The 22,653-nt window shown below is 38.5% G+C and overlaps 1 protein-coding gene across 1 annotated transcript in view; it reads left to right on the top strand.

Moving 5' to 3' along the window:
* The first annotated feature begins 1,342 nt into the window (after positions 1-1,342).
* Positions 1,343-22,653, top strand: part of LOC115424114 (protein shisa-8) — a 203,516-nt gene continuing 182,205 nt past the window's right edge. The window contains exon 1 of the mRNA XM_030141217.1: positions 1,343-4,546. Coding sequence (XP_029997077.1) covers positions 3,981-4,546 — 566 coding nt within the window. The 5' untranslated portion in view covers positions 1,343-3,980. The remainder of the gene's footprint in view (positions 4,547-22,653) is intronic.

Raw genomic sequence — 22,653 nt, 5'->3', positions numbered from 1 at the left:
CCTAAAACGGAATAAAATATTAAGCGGCGTTTCCTTTTCATGTTTTTTTTCTACTGCAGTGTTTTCTGCACATTTGCCCAGTTCATGGTAATACCCAGAGGCGCTTGTTTTTTCTTCAAAATCTAGCTCACATCCAACATTACATCTGCTATTATTCAAAATTCATCACATTTTCAGTCTATTTCTTGGGAAATTTCTCAGGCCTTTACAGTTTTCCATCTGGTTCCTGCTGAATAATATTCTCTCTATCCTTCTCGCTTTCTGTCTTGGCCTAATGTGTCACTTCCCCTTGAGATAGCGCTGCCTTTTTTCCCTCCTCCTACCTGTCTGCCTATCTCTCTCCCTCTTTCTCCCACTGTCCCTCTGTCAGTTCTTATTCCAGTTGCTATCCCCATGTTCCCTAATCCCCCTCCTCCCTTGCAATAATTCCTCTCTTCCTTCCCTCCCTTTCTCCTCCTCACTCAACCCCCTTCTCTTCCTCTCTTTGGCAGCCTCTCCACTGTTCTCTTCTCTCCTTCCTTCCTTCCTGCCTCCCTCTTTCCTTTCCCGTCTCCCACTCTGTTTATCTCACTCTCATTTCCTCCTTCCCCCACTTTCCCTCCTTCCATTCCTGCGTACTTTCCCTCCTTAAATCAGCCCTGATAGACTGCAGCACCGCACATGTTCCAGCTCACACAAAGGCGAGGATGTGCGGAGGTATTAGCTCGGTAATTACGCACAGGCACAAACAATCGCCGCACGCAAACATGCGTCACACACGTGTACGCAAAGATGCCTGCACATTACTGCACGCCTGCTCAGTCGGAAGTGGTGCAATCGTGTGTTGGATGGGCAGGCATTTTGGAAAGTAGAGAATGAGGATGAAAATAGAGAAGATAAAAGCAGAATTATAATGGAAGGATGAAAAAAAAAAAAAAAAAAACGAAGGCAGGGGGCTGGAGAAGCAGCCAAAGCAAACTGAAAAGGTTAGACAGACAGGAGGTAAACAGAGATGAATGGATAAAGAAACAGGGGAAAGGGATGGAGGGATGGTAGGAGGGTAGATGAGAAGTGAGTCTAAGTTTGGAGTTAAAAAGGAAACAACAATGTGAGACAAATGTGAGAGAAGGAGTGTCAGTGACATATGAGAGAGGAGGAGACGCTGAAAGGGAGAGTCAGGAAGAGAGAGCTGAGCTCATTTGTCCACAAAAGGTAAAAGTGATTCTGTCTGTGTATGTGTGTGAGAGGGAGAGAGAGAGAGAGAGAGAGAGAGACAGACCAAAGAGGGGAGGGGAGGAGTGAAAAGGAGAGAGGGAGGAGTGAGCGGGAGAAGGAGGAGTGAGAGAGAGCGGGAGTGGATGTGTATGGGAGACATTGTCATCCAGTCCTGCCAGAGAACAGCAGCAGCAGCGCGAGCAGCAGCAGCGGACGGGATAACAGACGCACTGAGCACACACTGAGCCGACGAGGAAATACAGGAATACACACTGATGAAGAAGATGCAACAAAGGAGGAGAATGGAATAAAAAACAAAAGCATTTTATTGCTTCTGGTTCCCACTTCTGTTTGGAGCATCCCACAAGCAGAGCACCAGTGAAAACACATACATATGATATATATATAAAATTCCTATACATATATATCAAATTATGCCTGTTTTCATAGAAGCTGCAGCTGGACAAGGACTGAACTGACAGCAAAGCAAATCCATTGCATGAAAAAATTGGAGATAATATGCAGCATTTGCTTAAAAACTGTTGCATATTAATGCTTTGAGATTCTTTTGTCAGTTTTTTTGCTCAGTGGGGGATAAGGCAAAAAAATATGCATTGATGCAAATGGGAATTTGAGGAAAAATTGAGTTTTTGAATCAACATAACAACAACAACAACAACAACAAAGAGCTTCTGCTGCAGTCCTATATTTCCAAGGGGGCTTCTTTTGAAAACAGGATATTCTTTATCTGCCCCCCCCTCATTGCCACACTGCTCTCTGGCTGTCGCATCTCCACTTGTCTCTGTCGTCCGCATGAGCTGGGGAGCGTTATTGCAAAGAGGCTCCTTCGTACAAGTGCGCTGCTGAAAGTACAGGGAGGGGGTCCGCGGGCTCTCTGACCCCACGCTGATGTCTCCTCAGATGCAACAAAAGCCCTAGATCGGGCAAAGAGTGAAGGTGAGGTAAGTTGGGGGAAGAGAGAATAAAAAGCAGAAATATCAAAGAAAGGACAAGAGGAAAATTCAGATCACAGTGCAAACAATTCAAGAAGTGAACCAAAAGCAACGCAAAGGAAGGGGAGAGCAAACCATCAAAGAATAAGCCACGATCCATTATGTGGGACACTCCATTCTGGTTAAGTAATTCCGGTGCGCTTATCTGTTTTTACAGCTTCTTTTGAGTCTCGAATGCAGCGATGCAAAGACATTAAGATCAGAGATTCAGTATCACAACATCAGCCCTCCCCTCTCTCTCTCCTCCTCTTTCCTCTCCCCCCTTTGCCGTAGCACTTGTAGGGCAGGCTGATTGACAGAAAACCCAGCTCTCTGTCCTGGGTTTGTAAGATATCCAGAGATAGGAGGGGTTTCAGTGGAGTGCGCAAGGAGCAACAGCAGAGCCAAAGCAACAGGAGCCCTCTGCACGCACAGAGCACTGGACTTCTTGTGTGTCGCTTAAAAGCTACAGACTGACACTGACAGAGCACTGTCACCAGAGGGATTGGAGCTGTTTGTGAATGTGTGTGTGTGAGTGTGTGAGTGAGTGAGTGTGTGTGCGTGCATGTGTGAGAAAGAGATAAACACGCCTCAGGTGCAAGAGGGACGCTTTTGGACTGTAATTATCTTAGGGATTCGGCTTGACGAGAGCCTGGAGTTATATTTTGAAGGATACTGAGCAGCTGCTGTTACCTGTTGGGTCTGAGGAAGGGGAGTAAATATCCAACACAATAAAAACGATTATCTGATATCACATGAGCGGCTGAAAGACTGGAACTATACGCCTCAAGGAGGGAGTAACGTTCAGCAAGGTGGAAGCGCAAAGAAAGATGTCCACTACAAAAATAAAAAAGCTTCCTTTGAACAGTGACTTTGAGAGTATTAGGATCATAGACGCAAGTTAAGCTGAAGTGGAGAAGTGGAGGAGACACACAACTGTAGTGGAAAACACCGCGCTCCGGTCACAGTTTTCCTGGACATCACAACTGATCTGAGAATTTGCATTGTTATCCACTCAACAATAAGTGTCTGTCTGCGCTGTAAAAAGCCTTTCATCTAGTTGTCCACATGACTATCTGTGAGTTTGAGAGGAATCTACTTTCTTTTTCTGCCACTGTCAGGAAACCAAGAAGTCTCACTTTCACGGATTATTCATCCACTCTGTGGGGGAGCTTATTGCTGGAAATGCCTGAGGCAAGTTCATTCGTAGGTAACACGCCCTCTTAAACTGGGTTCCCTCCAAGCTACCGGATTTGGATTTGTCTACAAACGCCTCTGCTGTCTGCTGATGACATATGGTTTTGTAAAAGGTGACACTTCTTGAGTTTTGGATTATTTATTTGCTCTGAAAACACACATAGGCACACACACATACACAGCCTGGGACTATAATGTGTGTGTGCATGTGAGTGCCTGCTCACAAGGGACCCATTCCCTCCTGTTAAGAGCACGCTGAGATGGGAGATTGATTCCTTTTACACACTTATTTTTCTTCCCCCAGATGACAATTTAGCTTTCTGTAACTGAGCAGCTATAACTCCTACAATGGTAATTGAATGCTCTTTATTTTTCTTTCAGCCGTAAAAACTTTTTGATTTGAAAGCCATTAAGTGTTTCTTCTGTGTCTCAATGATATCCAATGACTCTAAAAGCTCTTCATTCAGTGACTATAATTTAAACTCTGGAAAGGAGGATACTCAACTCTGTTTTTAAACAAGGAGCTTAATCTGGGGCCTATCATTAACAATTACACATCACTACTGAATCATTACTAGACACCTGAGGAATCCCACGATGGCCACAGTCCTGCACCCCCTCTTGGTGAGCCTCTCTCTGGCCGTCCTCCTGGGGTTGACCTCTCTTGGTGGACTGAACTCTCGGCCATCAGGTGGGGCTTTGGCTCAGGTCCCGTCCACCAACCAGACCGCAGAGCCCTCTACATTACCAGAGGCCGCATTGGTGACTCCCACGCCAGATTCAGCGGAACAAACAGCTCCAACTAGTGGGAACCGTTGCTGGGGTTACTATGATGTCATGGGTCAGTGGGACCCTCCTTTTAACTGTAACGCGGGTATCTACTTGTTCTGTTGCGGATCCTGCTTCTATCGCTTCTGCTGTCAGTTCAAGGTGCACAGTTTGGACCAGACTTCCTGTTCCAACTACGACACGCCTGTCTGGGCAAACACCGGGCGACCGGCCGCACCCGTCACAGAGGTCCATCAGGAACCAGACCGGGATCGGACCCACATGATCGTGTATATTATCTGTGGTGTGGTGGCCATCATGGTGCTGGTGGGGATATTCACCAAGCTTGGGCTGGAGAAGAGTCAAGGTGGACAGACGGACATGACCAACTCCAGGTAGGAACTGGATGGATGGATGTATGGATGGATGGAGGGATGTATGGATGGATGGATCCATCTTTCCATCAAAGTTATAGTCTCTATATTCACACTAGGAAAGAAAGACTGAAGAACAATTCATTACATTAATTTGCTTTTTTAATGCTTTCTACCTTTGTATTTGCACCAAATTCCCCTGTAAGTCGCTTTGGAAAAAGCGTCTGCCAAATGCGTAAATGCGTAAACAAATTTTTAGTCTTAGGCTTTTGTGTGGGATTTGAGATTTATTGGGTAGTAACATATTTTTTTTCTTGTTTCCTAAATAAAATTTGTAGTTTTAATTTCTACCACTAGGGGTCTCTCAATTAAAACAATAACAAAAGGTATAATTTAAAGGTGTTAGTGTGGCGTCATGGGAGCTACTGAAATCACCACCACTGCTGATGAAAATGCATCTCACATGTAAAGTTATGTTCACACTACATTTATTCACGTTATGTGTTTTCATTCTAATAAAACAGCTGCACAACCATATAATATCAACAAAATATATATCAAAAAATACATTTTCTACACTCTTAGAGTTTGGTGTTAGGATTAAAACATGGATAAATCCTACCCCACCCTCACTTGCAGTATAATATAAATTAAATATTGTGTTTCAGTCTTGGGTACAGGTAGGTTAACCAGTCTGTCACACCTCTGGCACCATGTCTGCACATTTCACAGCAGGCTCACATGTTTCATCTTTCCAGTGAACACATACAACCAAACTAATATCAACCCTGGGTCTGATTCATTAGGACAGCAAACAAGTAAACCCTCACACTGAACTGACCTGAACATATTCATGTCTGTGTGTGTGTGTGTGTGTTTCTGCATATGTGTGAGGAGAGGGTCATCAGATGGGTAATGAATCAAGTGAATGAATCACAGAGAGGTGATAATGGGTGTGATATCTGTTTGCAACCACAAGGGAGCAACGGTAGGTACGGAGAGCGATAGAAAGAGGGGAAGTGCAGACCGGATGGAGGTCAGACAGGAGGATGGAGGTTTCAGAGAACAGGTGCGATGCAAAAACAGCACCACTAGAAAGAAACAGAATACTCACCTAGATTATTCAAAACAAGAATAAGATGAGCCACTGAAAGACATTCATGGACAGTGTTGGGCAAGTTACTTCCAAACTGTAATCCATTACAGCAGTGGTTCCCAACCTTTTTTGGCTCATAACCCCATTTTAACATCACAAATTTCTGGTGACCCCAAACGTTCAAACAGAGACTTTTCTTTTTTTCCAAAATTAATTTGTTTTTGATCATGTAATAGTTTGTTATACTATGTTGCAAATAAATGTTAATTTTAGATGACATTTAGTCTATGTAATGTATATTTTTATGAACGGAGGCAGAAAAGCCAGGTGTAGATTACTGCACAAAGTGAGAATTTTATTTTCCTTGGTCAGGATATGTACAGTCAGTCCAGCTTGGATTTACAAGGCTGACAATTAATACTGAACAAACAAGAACTCAAACTATGAATTATGAAAGAGCTGCAGCATCTGAAACTGACCACAATGAACATTTGACAGATAAACAGTACCACAGTGCTTCAGTTTCAGACTCACAGTTTGTCATGTCTTTTATGGATTGGGATTGTCTCTGTCAACTCACCATATATTTTTTATTTGTAAGTTTTTATTTTTATCAATTACTAGAAATTTCAGGCAACCCCATTTGAATTCCAGGGGACCCCACATGGGGTCCTGACCCCAAGGTTGAGAAACACTGCATTACAGATTACTTATTAAAGTAATTCCTTACCTTCCAATATTACTGTCTCTGAATTGTAATGTGTTACATGACTCCTGTATTACTTTGGAGTTATACACAGACTCTTGTCATAAATGGCACGTGTGCAGTAGAACCCCCCCCCCACAAATGTATGGGACTCATACATTTGCGCCCTGAAGTACATGTAGACAGATAGCTCAGTAAATAACGCTACAGTCTACGAAGTTCGAATCCAAGCAGGAACGCTTAAATGAATGAATAAATAAATCTGCAGTTGATAAAGAATTCCAACTAGTCATAGAAACGTTAGCTTACCTTGTCATTGCTGATCACAGGGATCATGCTAACTAGCTTCTTAAAGCAGGGTTAGGGTTAGTAATGGCATACGTCCATGTGGACAATGTACTGTCTTCTGCCGTCTTCACCCATTGGCTGAACACCAACAGGAAATAGAATTATCCTGACGCGGATTCCTTAAAGCTGCAGTAGACTTTGGTCACCGATTTTTCATCAAATCTGTAAAAACCCGAGTCATAGCCTAAGTATCACGAATCCATAAGTCTTTCCGTGATTACTCTCCTGAATCTCTTCCCTCACGGTGAACAATTTTGAAGTGTACTCCACCATAAACAAAGCATTTGTGATACTTAGGCTATGACTTGGGTTTTATAGATTTGATGAAAAATTGGTGATGAAAGTCTTCCAGCAGCTTTAAGGTCTCATGGTCTTGCTGTTGTTTTTATCTCCGCTAAGGAGGTTATGTTTTTGCCAGCGTTGGTTTGTCTGTCAGTCCGTGTGCAAGATAACTAAAAAAGTTATGGACGGATTTGGATGAAAATTCCAGGAAATGTTGATACTGGCACAAGGAACAAATGATTGAATTTTGGTGGTGATTGGGGAGGGGGGGTGGGGGCACTGATCTGCCTTGGCGGAAGTCTGTGCTCTCCGAGTGCTTTTCTAGTTTGTTTTGTTTTTTTCATTTGAGCAGTTAAATTATGGGCGAAAAGTGTGTTGTAAAGCAAGTGCTATTGAACACGAACCGAGTAAAATATTACTGAAAATTGATTAGTAATACTTTACAATACTGTGTTACAGCAAAAAGTAATCTGTTACTGTAATGTATTATTTTGTAACGTGTTACTCCCAACACTGTTCATTAGGCCTGTAACGGTACATGTACCGAACCGAACCTTTTCGGTACACACCTGTTCAGTTCAGTACACAGCTGTACCGAAACTGCACGGTATGACGAGAAAAAGAAAAAGGAACGAAAGACGTCGTTCGATGCGCAACTTTAAATCCACACAAGTTTCACACGGACATATTGAAGGAGCACACATTGACCCGAAATATGAAATAGCAGTTGATATAAGGTTAAAAAAAAACAACAAATATGATGTAACCTGGAAGGAAGAGACTGAAGAACCTCCACCATCAGTCCAGTCCAGTTTGGAACAGTTCAGGTTCAGGTGAAAGACAACAACGAGGAAAGAGATGTTAATAAGACAGACGTTGTTTGGCCCCTAGGAACTACGGTAGTTCTAAAACACTGACACTAGCTCTGTCTGTCTGTCTGTCTGTCTGTCTGTCTGTGTATCATGCACGCTGTATAATAGAAGAATAAATAGAACGTTGAAAGTATGTAAAGTTTCACTTTTGTTTCACGACAGCGTTCGTTACGTTCGTTATGGACCACATCCCCAGGTATATAACTGCGCGCCCCCCCCGGGTCCGACAAAAAAATAAATAAATAAAAAATCCTCCATGCACACAGGCACACACAAATACACACAGTGTCCTAAACAGTTTGTTCTCTGTCCTAAAATAAATAATTTGGTTCATTGTGTTGTCAGTGTTTCTCTTCAGTTTGTTTCAACAGAATACCAGTTTACCCTCTTGTTAATGTTGCACTTCATGTGGAATTTTTTTGTTATTTTTATGCAGAATGTGAACTGACTGAACTGTGATTAGATTTGTCTTGTTTGTTCGAAACTACCTTTCAGGGAAAAGTGCAATACTAATGTTTAAAATACATTTAGTAATATTAATAATTTATTTTATTTTCTATTTGATTTATAGCAGCAGAATTATATTATTCCTGTTTTTCTATATTCTATTGTCTCCAAGAATTGGGGGAAAAATGTTAAAAAAAATTCATAAGTGCATTAATAGACATTTTGAGGGGTTTTCTTTCTTCCCGAACCGAAAAAAAAATGAACCGTGGCTTTGAAAACTAAAAATGTACTGAACCGAAAATTTTGTGTACCGTTACAGGCCTACTGTTCATGGGCTTTAAAACTAAGAAACAATGATAAATGTTAGCAAATATTAAAAATGTAAGCAAGGTGAAAGTTACGTTAAGCCAATTGAAAGACTTCATGTGGTGGAAATGCCGTTAATTCCTTTTCAGTGCATTGTTTTTCAAGTGGTCTGAGTAGAAACTAGACTTCTGCTCCTCCTATGACTCTGTTTACAGTCTGTAGTAAATCTAACCCATGATGGCATGTATTTTATGAGCAGATGTGTAACTCACTAGTGTTGGCTTTAATTACAGATTGTTAAGATTCTATCAAATGTGAGCTGCTGAGAGATGTGGGTATGACATTCTGTTCATCTGTGGTCATATTATACAAACGGTTCCTTTAGCTTGTTTCTTAAATGAATGAAAATCCTACTTGACGTGTTTTTTTTTTTGTTTTTTTTCTTTTACGATGACTCATTTTACAGAAGCGAGGTCATTTCGACTGTCTTGAAAGTTCTGTTGCGGTGTGTCCGATGAAAGTAGACAGGAAAGATACAGGGCAGTTACAGTATATTGTTTTTCATTCCGTGCTGGTACAGCCGTTTTAGAATGATAGGTGATCAATTGCTGTGATACAATGTTTGGCCTCCTGTGAACAATGAGAAGAGGGAATGTGGTTTTTGGAAGGGATGAGTATTGAGCGTATTTCACTGGAGGACAGCCAATGGCTAATTCTAGTACAGAAGTGTGTGTGCGTGCCACTGTGTGTAAGAGAGAGAGAGAGTGTGTGTGATTATGGTGGGTGTGACCAGCTGGCCTATCGGGTGTTAAGAGTCGGGCCATGGGGGCTCCTTTAAAATCCTGTCATTACTGGATCTCCTCTAAACCTTCCAGAGGAGGGCAAGAAGAAGAAGAGGAGGAGGGGGAGGGGCTTTGCAGGGGTGATTGCAGCGGACATCAGGACTCATTAATGTTACACTGCACTAACCCACCCATAACACAATGAAAGCCGACAGCTCCTGGCACACTGTAACCTCTGAATGAAAGGAAAATGGGAATTTTAATGCTCAAATCAAGCGATTGTTTACGAGTTGTTTACGAATTCTAGGTGGTTGTCTTTACTAAGTACAGGTCATTGTTGTCTACAGTAATGTTCAGGCTTTGTTTTGAAGTTTCCCAGAGGTGACATGTGAATGCAGCCAATCAACAGGACAGATGTTGGCAAGCAGCTGTCCTACTGAAGTGTCCCGAAGCAAGACACTGAAACTCTTCTCGCTTGACCATTCACTTTGACCTTCCTGGTTTAACCCTTTAATGCATAGTGGTCACTGCAGTGGACAGTTACTCTACAGCTTTACTCTTGTATATTCATGGGTTTTGTTGTTTTAGTTCCATATCAACCAACACAGTGGACACTTACGCATCATCTCATAAACTCCGATTCATAGCATTATTGTAACTTTGCTGTTCTTGATTGGTTCTTGAGTGGAAATCCATTGTTAATATTTATTTTTTGCATATTATCTCCATGAAGTGAGTAATAACTAGTATTAGAATATGTTAAAATGTGAGAAAACATCAGATTAGCTGCATTAAACATGGTTTGATTTCACTGCTTTCATATCACTTTATGATATTGGGTTTTAAATACATGTTTCTTTGCTTCAAGAATAAAATTCATGGTGTAGCTGAGTGGACATTTTTGTAACTCCATGAAAAACAGGTTGATTTAAAAAAAAAAAATTCAATCACATTTTTTTTCATGCCTAAAGAGGAATAAAAACACTCAGGAAAAAAAAAAAATCTTGATTAAGGTTCTCATAATTCATGCATGAAAGGGTTAAAATACTTTTTTAATATGACAGGAAAAAAAGGTGATTTGTGCCACCACAGTCTAGTCCAGTGTTTTTCAACCTAGGGGTCGGGACCCTACATGGGGTCGCCTGGAATCAAATGGGGTCGCCTGAAATTTCTAGTAATTGGTAAAAGTAAAAATAAAAAAAACTCGCTAATAAAAATATATATGATGAGTTGAGAGAGATAATCACAATCCATAAAAGACATGACAAACTGTGAAGCTGAAACTGAAGCACTGTGGTACTGTTTATCTGTCAAATATTCCTCGTGGTCAGTTTCAGATGCTGCAGCTCTTTCATAATTCATAGTTTGAGTTATTGTTTGTTCAGTATTAATTGCCAGCCTTGTAAATTCAAGCTGGACTGACTGTACATATCCTGACCAAGGAAAATCAAATTCTCACTTTGTGCAGTAATCTACACCTGGCTTTTCTGCCTCCGTCCATAATAATATACATTATATAGACTGAATGTCCTCTAAAATTAATGTTTATTTGCAACATAGTATAGCAAGCTATTACATGATCAAAAATAATAATAATAATAATAATTTTAGCAAAAAAAAAAAAGTCTTTGTTTTGAGTGTCTGGGGTCACCAGAAATGTGTGATGTTAAAATGGGGTCACAAGCCAAAAAAGGTTGGGAACCACTGGTCTAATCCCAGTGATGTTAAACACAGAGGAGGGAATAATTCTACAGGGTTATTCAAAAGGAATGAACTGATTTCATTACGCAATATTTTAATAAGAAAAAGCAATAGAAAACTCAAGCCGAGTCACAAATATTCTACTCACAATCAACTTTTATTTCCTGTCTTACAAGTGTTCAATGTGGACACCACCTGCAGCACGGACAACATCAGTGTGATAAGAGAATTCCTCCCAGACGCATATCAGCATATCACGATCCACTGTCTTGATCGCTGTTGTTATTCGATGTTTAACCCTTTCATGCATGAATTATGACAACCATAGTCAAGATTTTTTTCTTTCTTCTTGTTTTTATCCCTCCTTAGGCATGAAAAAAAAAGCAATTGAGTTTTTTTTTTAATGAAGTTACAAACATGTCCATGCGTTTAATTTTTGAAGTAAAGAAATGTGTTTAAAACCCAATATCAGAAAGTGAGATAAAAACAATTAAATGAAAAGATTTTAATCCTACTAATCTGATGTTTTCTCACATTTTAACATATTCTACTGCTAGTTATTACTCACTTCATGGAGGTAATATGCACCAAAAAAAAAAACAAAAAAAACTTTTTGTCTGACAAATAATTAATTTACACTAAAACATGTCACTGCAGATCAGGTTTATCAAGAACAGCAAAGTTACAGTATTGGGATGAACTGCAGTGTATGGGATGATGTATAAGCGTCCACAGTGTTGGCTGATATAAACTAAAACAACAAAACCCATGAATATACAAGAGAACAGCTGTAGAATAACTGTCCACTGTAGTGACCACTACGCATGAAAAGGTTAAGGTCATCGAGGTTAGTGGGTAGCGGTGGAACATAAACGCGATGTTTTACGTATCCCCACAAGAAAAAATCACTCACTGTGAAGTCTGGGGATCTCGCAGGCCAAGCACAAAGAGCAAAGTCTTGGGCCCCCTTCCGACCAATTCATCACTGGAGCACTTTTTCGTTTAAAAAAAAAAAACGTAGAAAACTCCTTTTTCAAACGGTCACTGACTCATTCCATGACAATGCTTGAGATGGAATGCGTCATAAAATTGGCTCATTCTTTTTGAATAACCCTGTATAGTAATTTCTTAATACGCGTTCATGTCTGTTCTTCCGTTCTCGCAATCTCATGAAATGTGATCAGTCGGGGCCCAAGTACTGCTCCATTTGGAAGTTCGCACAAACCAAGAACACATGGAAGACCCGGATGTTGTTTTTGTTTGCTAGCTTAAACCAAGGATGCACTGGTTGATGACTCATGTAGACCTGGCTGGCAAAATATCCCGAGATGCCCTTCGTGCTACTCTTGAATGCTACGGCGGCTTCTGTGAAAGCTTCATTCAAAAATGTTTGAGTAGATGACCGTTACAAGATAATGTGATATAATGTTAGAAAATGAGCGTGAGACAGAATAGCGAGAAATCCATATTTATTGTTATAATATGGGATTCGACTAAATTTATTCCAGTTTTGAAAAATATACCAAATGTATAAAAACTATAAATGACATGTAAATAGTACAAATGTGTTGAAAACAAATTGAGACACTTATTTGAGGGAAATACTTTCGGGCACAGGTGTCAAACATGCGGCCCGGGGGCTAAAACCGGCCCGCCAAAGGGTCCAATTCCGCCCGTAGGATGAATTTGTGAAATGCCAAAATTACCCTGAAGATATTAACAATCAAGGATGTTCAAATGATTTTAGGTCAATTCAATCTAAAGTGGGTCAGACCAGTAAAATACTACCATAATAACCTACAAATAATGAAAACTGCAAATTCTTCTATTTGTTTTACTGTAAACAAATAAACAAACAGTTAGATTGTACAAAAATGTTTACATTTACAGACTAGCCTTTTACAAAAAAAAGTAAATAACCTGGACAAACATGAACCTTAAATGTCTTAATAGAAGTATGTGGAGTTTTAATAATATTCTACCTGTTATTAAATGTTTTGTGTACTTGTAGATCCATTGTGATCTGTAAGATGTAATGCACATGTAGAAATGATAAACTATGGAGCAATACTGTAAAAAAAATTGCACTTATTTTTCTTAAGAGTTTTCAAGGTGTTTATATTAGTTCATGTTATGTTCAAGTACAGTTGTAGATATAGACATTTTCATTACATAATCTTACTTTTTTCACTCAAAAATATAGAGAAAACTTTGGAGTCAACATTATTCATAAGTTATTATCCTGTTATTTATATTATTTTACTGGTCCGGCCCACTTTAAGTCATATTAGGCTGAATATTGCCCCTGAACTAACATGACTTTGACACCCCTGCTTTAGGGAGTCGATGGTGGAAATACCGCAGAGATAGGGAGGAAAGTTCACAAGTACCAGCCGTTCCATTACAGAGAGACTTGTGTTCTTAGGAAGCCCGTTGTCTGGGACCGCTCTTACCAAGACCGTACTCGCCAAGTTCACAAGACCGTACTCTGCGAACTTGATATTGAGAAACAGCCTAAGCCAAAAGAACGACTAAATGAATGAAATGTAAAGGAGGCAGAGTACTGATAGATCACCAGGTTTTAAATAAACTTTGCTACCCTTTTGCCTTTCACAGTTGTTGTCTTCATACCTGCGGCTAAAGTGTGTGTGCGTGTGTGTGTGTGTGTGTGTGTGTGTGAGAGCAGACAAAGGTAGTGATACTGTAGTCCAGTGATAAAGGAATCTGTGAAAGGACAGTCCACTGTAGCATGAGGAAGGGAGAGATGGAAGGACAAAGAGAGTAGGAGGTGCCAGTGAATGAAGACTAAGCTGTTGTAATTCTGCTGATTTGCCACTGAGAGCTGTGGATGATTGGTTAGCTTTGTGATCACACTGCATGGATAATGAGTCTTTCAGAGGGTGGTCAAAGACATTTTCACTGCAATATAAACACATTCCTATGTTTTACTTTTAACTTATACGGTGCTGACTGAAGTCAAAATGTAGGCGATGTGGGAATTGTGTTTGAGTGGCTATGGTTGTCCAACAAGTTTTTTAATAGCAGAGAGCAGGGTTGGGTGATTATCATAAAAGGGTCATTCCATATGAAATCAACAGATTCAAATATGGACGTTTTCGGCTGAAATATGGGATTTATAGAAGCAAGTTGTGTTTGGTGTCAAAATGTAGGGCAATTCCTGTATTTTCACATGGTGTCTTTTATTTTGTGATACTACCTATCCCACATGCTGATACTGACCTTTGAATCCTAAGGTCGGACAGATATTTTGGATTTTAAGCTGTTCATATATCATACAGGGTGGGGAAGCAAAATTTACAATGAACATTTAGTTGTTTTTTCTCAGCAGGCACTACGTCAATTGTTTTGAAACCAAACATATATTGATGTCATAATCATACCTAACACTATTATCCATACCTTTTCAGAAACTTTTGCCCATATGAGTAATCAGGAAAGCAAACGTCAAAGAGTGTGTGATTTGCTGAATGCACTCGTCACACCAAAGGAGATTTCAAAAATAGTTGGAGTGTCCATAAAGACTGTTTATAGTGTAAAGAAGAGAATGACTATGAGCAAAACTATTACGAGAAAGTCTGGAAGATACTATTAAAGAAGAATGGGAGAAGTTGTCACCCCAATATTTGAGGAACACTTGTGCAAGTTTCAGGAAGCATGTGAAGGCAGTTATTGAGAAAGAAGGAGGACACATAGAATAAAAACATTTTCTATTATGTACATTTTCTTGTGGCAAATAAATTCTCATGACTTTCAATAAACTAATTGGTCATACACTGTCTTTCAATCCCTGCCTCAAAATATTGTAAATTTTGCTTCCCCACCCTGTACATAACATAACATAGGACCGTCATTTTACACAAATCCATTCCCTAAGTAGCCAAGATATAGCACATAAAATTTCTAATGAATATGATGATTAGTTTTTGTGTAATGAGTGGCCAAAAGTAGAATTTTAGAAGTTTGCGATGGGTAAAATCTCAACTTTATCATTCTCTGTAACATGCAATTATGAATTTTAAGTAAATCTTTTCACATTTCTTAGGACTATAGATTCCTGTGAAATGATTCTGAAAATTTCAGACCTCTAACCCTTCTTGTTCAGAAGTTATAGAAGCCTGAAAATAGCTGAAAATTTCAAGTCTTAATTTTGGTCGCAATTTTAGGGTACCCCCACCTACTTCAAATGGTCATAACTTCGGAACTATTTACAATTAAGCCTTGAAATTTTGGATTTTTCCATCATATATAATGTACTAGAAGTATGTAAAAATTTAGAAAAATCTGAGATGGTCAGATGGGGACCACTTGATGAAATTATATGGAATGACCCAAATCCGGACACTGATAACCTTTGAACATTTTTAATCTATACAGAGAGATCAAACTGAAGAAATAGCCACCACGACAAACAGTCTGCCATTTTTGGTTTGCATTTCCAACTAGACACCCATTTCATACTGCGAAACACTGTTAACCCTTTATCAGGCAAGTGACTATTTTTGGTCATTTCCACATACAATCGCGGGAAAAATTATTAGGCCGTCAAAAGTCATCAAAAGCAATGATTATGAAATCAATCATGTGACTAAAAAAGACAGAAAAGAAAACATGGAATGCCTAAAAAGCGCTGTTTTTGGCAGTACAATGCAAGGTTATTAACGTTAATGAAAACTAACGAAATGACGAAAACTAGCATTGAAAAAACATTTTTGTTAACTGAAATAAATAAAAACTATAATTAAAAGAAAAAAACGATAACTAACTGAAACTGTATTGTGTGTGTATAAAACTAACAAAAACATATAAAAATTATGGATAAAATTCCCTTCAGTTTCGTCTTTGTCAATGTCGGATTGATATGAAAACGATTTATTTCGCTCTAGCAATTTTATCTAGCGGCACCATATGACACTTCACGGTTCGTCACTTCTCATTACTCGTCGTTTAGAGTCGTCTTCTGGTCCCCACTCTACCTGGAAACATGGAGACTAAAGTTGGGAGAATTCAGAGTTCTGTATGGGATTTATGTGAAAATGACGGCGAAGAAGATAAAAGATACGACAAAATTAAAATTAATACTAAAACTTAACTAAAACTAAGCATTTAGAAAAAAAAAGAAAACTAATAAAAACTAGTAAACCTGCTCTAAAAACAAATTAAAACTAACTGAATTAGAGAAAAAAAAAGTCAAAACTAAATAAAACTAAACTATAATGAAAAATCCAAAACTATTATAACCTTGTGACAATGCCATAGATATTGATGTAAGAACTGAAGTGATTTTGGTTATTATCAAGAAAACATGGAAAATGGATAGATATCAGCTCTGAAATTAAACTCTTATCAGCTATTTTTGTTGTTGTCATCATATTTGTCCAAACAAATGTACCTTTAGTTGTACTAGGCATTAAAATGAACAAGAAATTGAAGAAAACAAGGGCGGTCTAATAATTTTTTTCCGCGAATGTACATTACAAGACGGTGACGGCAACAGTTACATGGAGGACAGTGAGTCAGTAATCTCAGATCTAATGTGGTCTACAGGGTCTGTAAGGTCCACCTCTGCATGAACAGTGAGTGGACCTGCTTTGTTAGGTACCACGAAGTAATGGTACTAATGTAAGGAATGATGTTCAAAGGGATTTATAATGTGGATGTTGACAGGTGTCTGGTAGGACTGCACGATTTTGGCTAAAAATAAAATCCCAATTTTTTTCCTCTAAAAAGTCAATTTTCGATGGCGATTTTTTGGTAAAACTACAAAAGACAACAGAAGTCGGCATGTCATTTTTTGTACCGTCCACAATGTAATGCAAGGTATACCAGTGTAAGTCAGTGACAGGCATCAGTCATGTGTGTGTGTGTGGACCACATAAGATGAGTGATCCCCATGCAGTTATTTTTGAGTTGGGGGCTCTATGCTTGAAACCACGGCCTACATTGGTATCACTACTGAAGGCCCATCACAGATCTAAGGTCCGTGGTCATTACATGGACTTCTGTGAAAGATCGCTCTCACAGTTAGGAGGCGCCATCTACGGTAGCCTGGAGATGCGCGGCTCAGAGACTCAAGAGAAATGTAATCGTTTTGACGATTACCCTTTTATAAAAATCATTCTAATTTAAAAACGCCGATTTCAATTTAAAATCGATTAATTGTGCAGCCCTAGTATCTGGATCAGCACTTATATTGTTATAATGTTCTGAAAGTGATGTGCTTTTCACCTTACATGTGTTTTTCTTGTATTTTTATATATACTTCTTGTATTTTACTTTTTTTTTTTTTTTTTTTTGCCACTTACAGGTAAGGAACCAAATATGGTAACTTCACTTACCTTGATTTTTCCACATAAAAATAAAAAATTTTGAAAAAATTTACAAAAGTAGTTAAGTCTTGTTAGGTTCTCCATTAACTCACTAAGGTTGAAATTTTGAATTCCAGAGTATTTCTATGAGTGCCCTTTAAAGGGTTAAAGCTACCAACAGGGTCAGAAACATACAACCACAAAGCATCTAAATCTCAGTAGGATGTTCGCCACTGGAGGGTAAATGTTGGTACTAAAATAGTCATGTATTTAAAAAGTGCGCTGAGTCCAGTGGCGATTTCTCACAGACTGCAAGGGAAGCTCGGCTTCCCCAAAAATTATGAAAATTAAATGGTTAAATATGTTCGGTTGTGTTGACATTTTATTGACTACAAATGTGTTAGAACATGTTCATCTCACAGACGAGTTCGTTCAGAATCAGCTTTATCACAAATCAACAGACTCGATGTTGTTCACTTCTCATACATTCCCGTTGCGCTGTTTTCTCATTCGATCTCTGCTCAGTGCATTTTCCCGTAGACGCTCAGTGTCCATGCACTTCAATGGGACTGAGTGGAACGGTTTTTTTTCATTGCCTCAAAACTGGACGGTAATTGGATAAATGCCACAATGTTGTCCCGCCCCCGGACACCCGGCGTCTCTGGGGGTGAATGGAGCTGTGGGCGGAGCTTGGCCAGGCTGGACGCCAGGATTTCATGTGCTGATTGGAGGATCAGTCGAAAGGCTGAATCTTGTTTGATTGACAGCTAGTTTGAGATCTACTCCTTCACTGACACAGTTCAGTTTAATACCGTCGTACATTCTGCAGTGAAATCAGAGAGAGAATCCACAACGAAATTACTTGTTCACTTCTTGCACTGTAAATAAAACACACTCATTGTACTTCCTTGTTTCAATTTAACATAATTTCAGCGTTTTCTTGTTTAGTTGATACGATAAGGTCACTGTCTATTTTCTTAAAAAGGAACGGAGGACCGAATTTATGTTTAAATAACTTGACTTTTTTTTTTATGTAAGCCGACAATGAGCTTCCCCTGTCTGAAAGACGAGCAGCCGCCACTGGCTGAGTCTCAGCTTTAAGTCAGTCTTTTGTGTTTAGTATTTCGGCTGCTAACAGGACTGAGTCTGTGTGGATCCGTCTCAGTCAGGTTTGCTCATCTAAACACTGCAATTTGAATCCATTCGTCTTCAGCAGCCCCACAGCCTCCATCTTCCACCCCCATGCTTCACAGTGGAGAAGGGGTGTGTTTAAGGTGATGTGCAGCAGTTAGAGTCCACCAAACACAGTGTTTAGTAGAATGGCCAAAGTGCTCCATTTTGGTTTCATCAGACTAAAATTGACCTTGAAGTCACCTACGTGCCTTTGTGCAATCTCTAGCTGAGGTTTCATCAACAGTGGTTTCCTCTTTGCTGTTCTTCCACAAGGCTTTGACTGGAACAGTTGATGTCTTTACAGTGACTCTTCTATCTATGCTGAAGCTTTTAACTCACAGGTGTCAAACATACGGCCCGTGGGCCAAAACCGGCCCGCCAAAGGGTCTGATCCAGCACGTGGGATGAATGTGTCAAATGTAACAATTCTACTGAAGATATTCACAATCAGCGATGTAAACCCTTTCATGCATAGTGGTCACTACAGTGGACAGTTATTCTATTACTGTTCTCTTGTATATTCATGGATTTTGTTGTTCTAGTTTCATATCAGCCTACACATTGGACACTTATGCACCATCCCATACACTGACATTGATAACATTACTGTAACTTTGCTGTTCTTGATAAACCTGATCTTATTTGTTTGAGTGTAAATCAATTCCTTGTCATTGTTATTAGACGGTAATTAACAATTTTTTTTTTTGGCATATTATCTCCATGAAGTGAGTAATGACTAGTAGTAGAGTACACTACAAACAAAAAGTTAAGGAAATTTCTTTTAGTTTGGTCTTTTTTTGTCATTTTTGCCATTTGTAAATAAAACTATGTCTGGTCATTTAAAAAAAAAAAAAGTGTTTCAATTCACACACAAAAAAGTAAAAAGCGTTGTGCAAAAATCCCAATTGAAAAAAAATAGCCCAAAAATTTAAAATATCCTTAAACTTTTTGTTTGTAGTGTATGTTAAAATGTGAGAAACCATCAAATTAGCAGCATTTAATGTTCTTATTTCATAGTTTTCACACAGTATATCAGTAAATACACGTTTCTTTGCTTCAAAAATAAACACATGGTGTCCAGCTTAGTGGACATTTTTGCAACTCCATGAAAAATAGCTTCATAAAAAAAAATAATAATAATCGCATTGTTTTTTTAATGCCCAAAGAGGAATAAAGAAAAAAAAAATCTTGATTAACGTTCTTATAATTCATGTATGAAATGGTTAAAATAATTTTAGTCCAGGTAATTCTACTTGGACAAACTGTCCGAAATGCACTGGTAAAGATGTTCAGAGTCATTCTGCGCTGCAGATGGGCTAATTGTGTTAACATTTTTAATCAGATTAATCATGATGATGGATAAATCTGAGTTAATATGTTAATTTTGACAGCCTTAGTCTTGTTTTTCTAAATACATGCAGGCCAGAGCCAAAATTCTGCCTCAAAATATTCAATACATCACTGTTTTCTCAAATATTAACCTCCTAAGACCCAGCTATGGGTTTTCTGTCCACATTTGTGGACAAGAGTTTCACAACTTTGTACAAAAAAAAAAAAAGAAAAGAAAACTGTCCACCACAAAGGACATTCCATACAAATTTTAAAAACTGCATCTGAAAAAAATGTTGCATCATGATGTTTCCAATATAGGCACTTATTTAATAAAAAACAAAAAAAGCTTGTACTTTGCTGACATTTCCTGGGTCTTAGGAGGTTAAAGGTAACACTCCACACAAAAAAGTAAATCAGCTAAAATTTCCTTAGGGGGTCAAATGAGTGGCCATTTTTGTAAAAAAAAAAAAAAAAAGTTGTAAGAAATGCATAGAACTGTGTTGAAATAATGCTAATACATTTGTGCACAGACTACTGATATTATTTGACAGTGGAAGCTATATTTTGAAAAATATTGGATTTTGAATAGCACGTGTATGTGAAAACTTTTGCTGGTGGACGGACGTGACATTACCCATGATGATCTGGTCAGTACCAGTACTTTATTAGTAATAAACTTATATACTTACTATTGCTAATTCTCCTCTTATTCATAAATGTTAGTATTGTGGATCTAAAACAATAACAGCTGACACAAAAACACAAAATGTGGCAGTGGACGGATGTGACATGGTTGTTACGGATCCCATCATACTGATGCTCGGCAGCCATGTCACCGTTTCCACAAATGATCCCTGTACAAAAACTAGGATCAGAATTATTTATTGTATAGTTTATCATCATACTAAAGAGTAAATAACAATAAAGAAATGTTATTTCTTTATAAAAATGCTTATTATTAGAAAACTGTTGATTTAAAAAGTGACGTGTGACATTCTTAATGTATGTATTGGCGTAACATAAACAGGATGGATCAGCACCATACTCCATATTGCAACTTGCAAAAATAAAACATGTGATATGTAGGATATAATCTTGTAAGAAAAATTGGGGAATCTAAAAGAATAGAATATTTGTTTTTCAGGTAAATTCAGTTAAAATATAACTTGGCCATTTGTGACATGAAAATATAGCATTAATTGTGATGAAATTGGACATTTTTGAGCTGAAAACATAGTTCATATGACCATCAACATGTTGCAACAGAACTGAAATCCTGTAAATTTGCATAACTTGCATTTACCAACACAAAGTTCCTTTGGGGATTCACTTATATTGATTTCTTATGGACAAAGACATAAATAAGACCTCTAAGCAAATTTTAACCGAAACACATACGTATGTGAAACCAAACTGACAGTTTAAATCTGTTAGTGTGAATTAAAAATGAAAAGCTGCAAGCGGCCTAGTGGCACTGGGGTTAAGGGTGTAAATAATAAGAACAAAAAGCTATAACTGAAATCCTGATAATGAAATATAAATGCTGGGTGAATAGTGATGAGTTTGACTGTGAAAGACTGAACCGCTGTGAGGCCACTTTCTGTTTATCCACAGAACAGATTAGCCAGAGAGCAATCGTTTTCCACACCTATACACAAGCATTGCATTTTAGAATTTATTGTCAGCCAGCACAGTTTAAGAGAGCAACGCACTTTGATCCAGCTGTGAAGAGCATGAGTATGGATGCGGGTCTGCAGCTGTTTGTGTTTGTGCCCTATGTATGCACTCCACAAATAAATCCAGCACACAAAGCCGTTAAGGTGGTAATGTTCTGAAACCTTGGGTCAGGCAATCACAACAGGCAGCAGTGTGATGATGTATACCCCAAAGCACACACATACACATACATACGTCTCATTATAACAGCGTGGCGCCCCCCCCCATGTCCCCTGCATTACTCTGCTCCTCGTCTCCCATGCGACTGGTTGTGTTTTCTGTTTTGCTCTGCGTCTGTCTGCCGCTGCATCTGTTCTGTGGAAAGTGCAGCGAAGCAAAATTAAAAATGAATTGTACGCTTTGATACGTGATTCAGTTGAGGGAATTAATATGCCAAATCAAGATTTTTATTTTATCAGTTCAGCTCATGATGTAACGGAGCTGAACTGTAGCTTGAATGAAGTTTGAAGGAGAATTAAAGACAAAATAAAGACATTTTTACATCAATGAAATAATTTAAAGCTGACATTTTGCATTCACGGTGACATCAGTCAGGTGTTGGTATCCATACTGAAAAGGCAGTCATCAGGTGTTTTCCAATAAATATACTACACATCAACTTTTCTAGAGCATTGCAATCATAAGTCATTACTAAAAATACAGCTTTAAACAATTTAGCCCTTTATAGACCACTCACAGAAATACTCTGAAATCCAAAATTTCAAACTTAGTGTGTTATTGGAGGAAATAACAAGACTTTATTACCTTTGTGAAATGGAAAAAAAAATATGATGTAGAAAATCAAGGTCAATGAAGTTACCACATTTGGTTCCTTACCCGTTAGTGGCAAAAAAAAAAAAAAAAAAAAAAAAAATCCAAGAAGTATATATAAAAAATACAAGAAAAACACATGTAAGGTGAAAAGAACATCACTTTTAGAACATTAGACCAACATAAGTGTTGATCCAGACACCTGTCAACATCCACATTATCCATTGGCAGATTTTTTTTTGCCTGAATTAAGCCAAAAAAATTTTGAAT

This window comes from Sphaeramia orbicularis, chromosome 8, assembly GCF_902148855.1.
Source record: "Sphaeramia orbicularis chromosome 8, fSphaOr1.1, whole genome shotgun sequence".
NCBI classification, from domain to species: domain Eukaryota; kingdom Metazoa; phylum Chordata; class Actinopteri; order Kurtiformes; family Apogonidae; genus Sphaeramia; species Sphaeramia orbicularis.
This window is presented reverse-complemented; position numbering and strand designations above follow the sequence as displayed.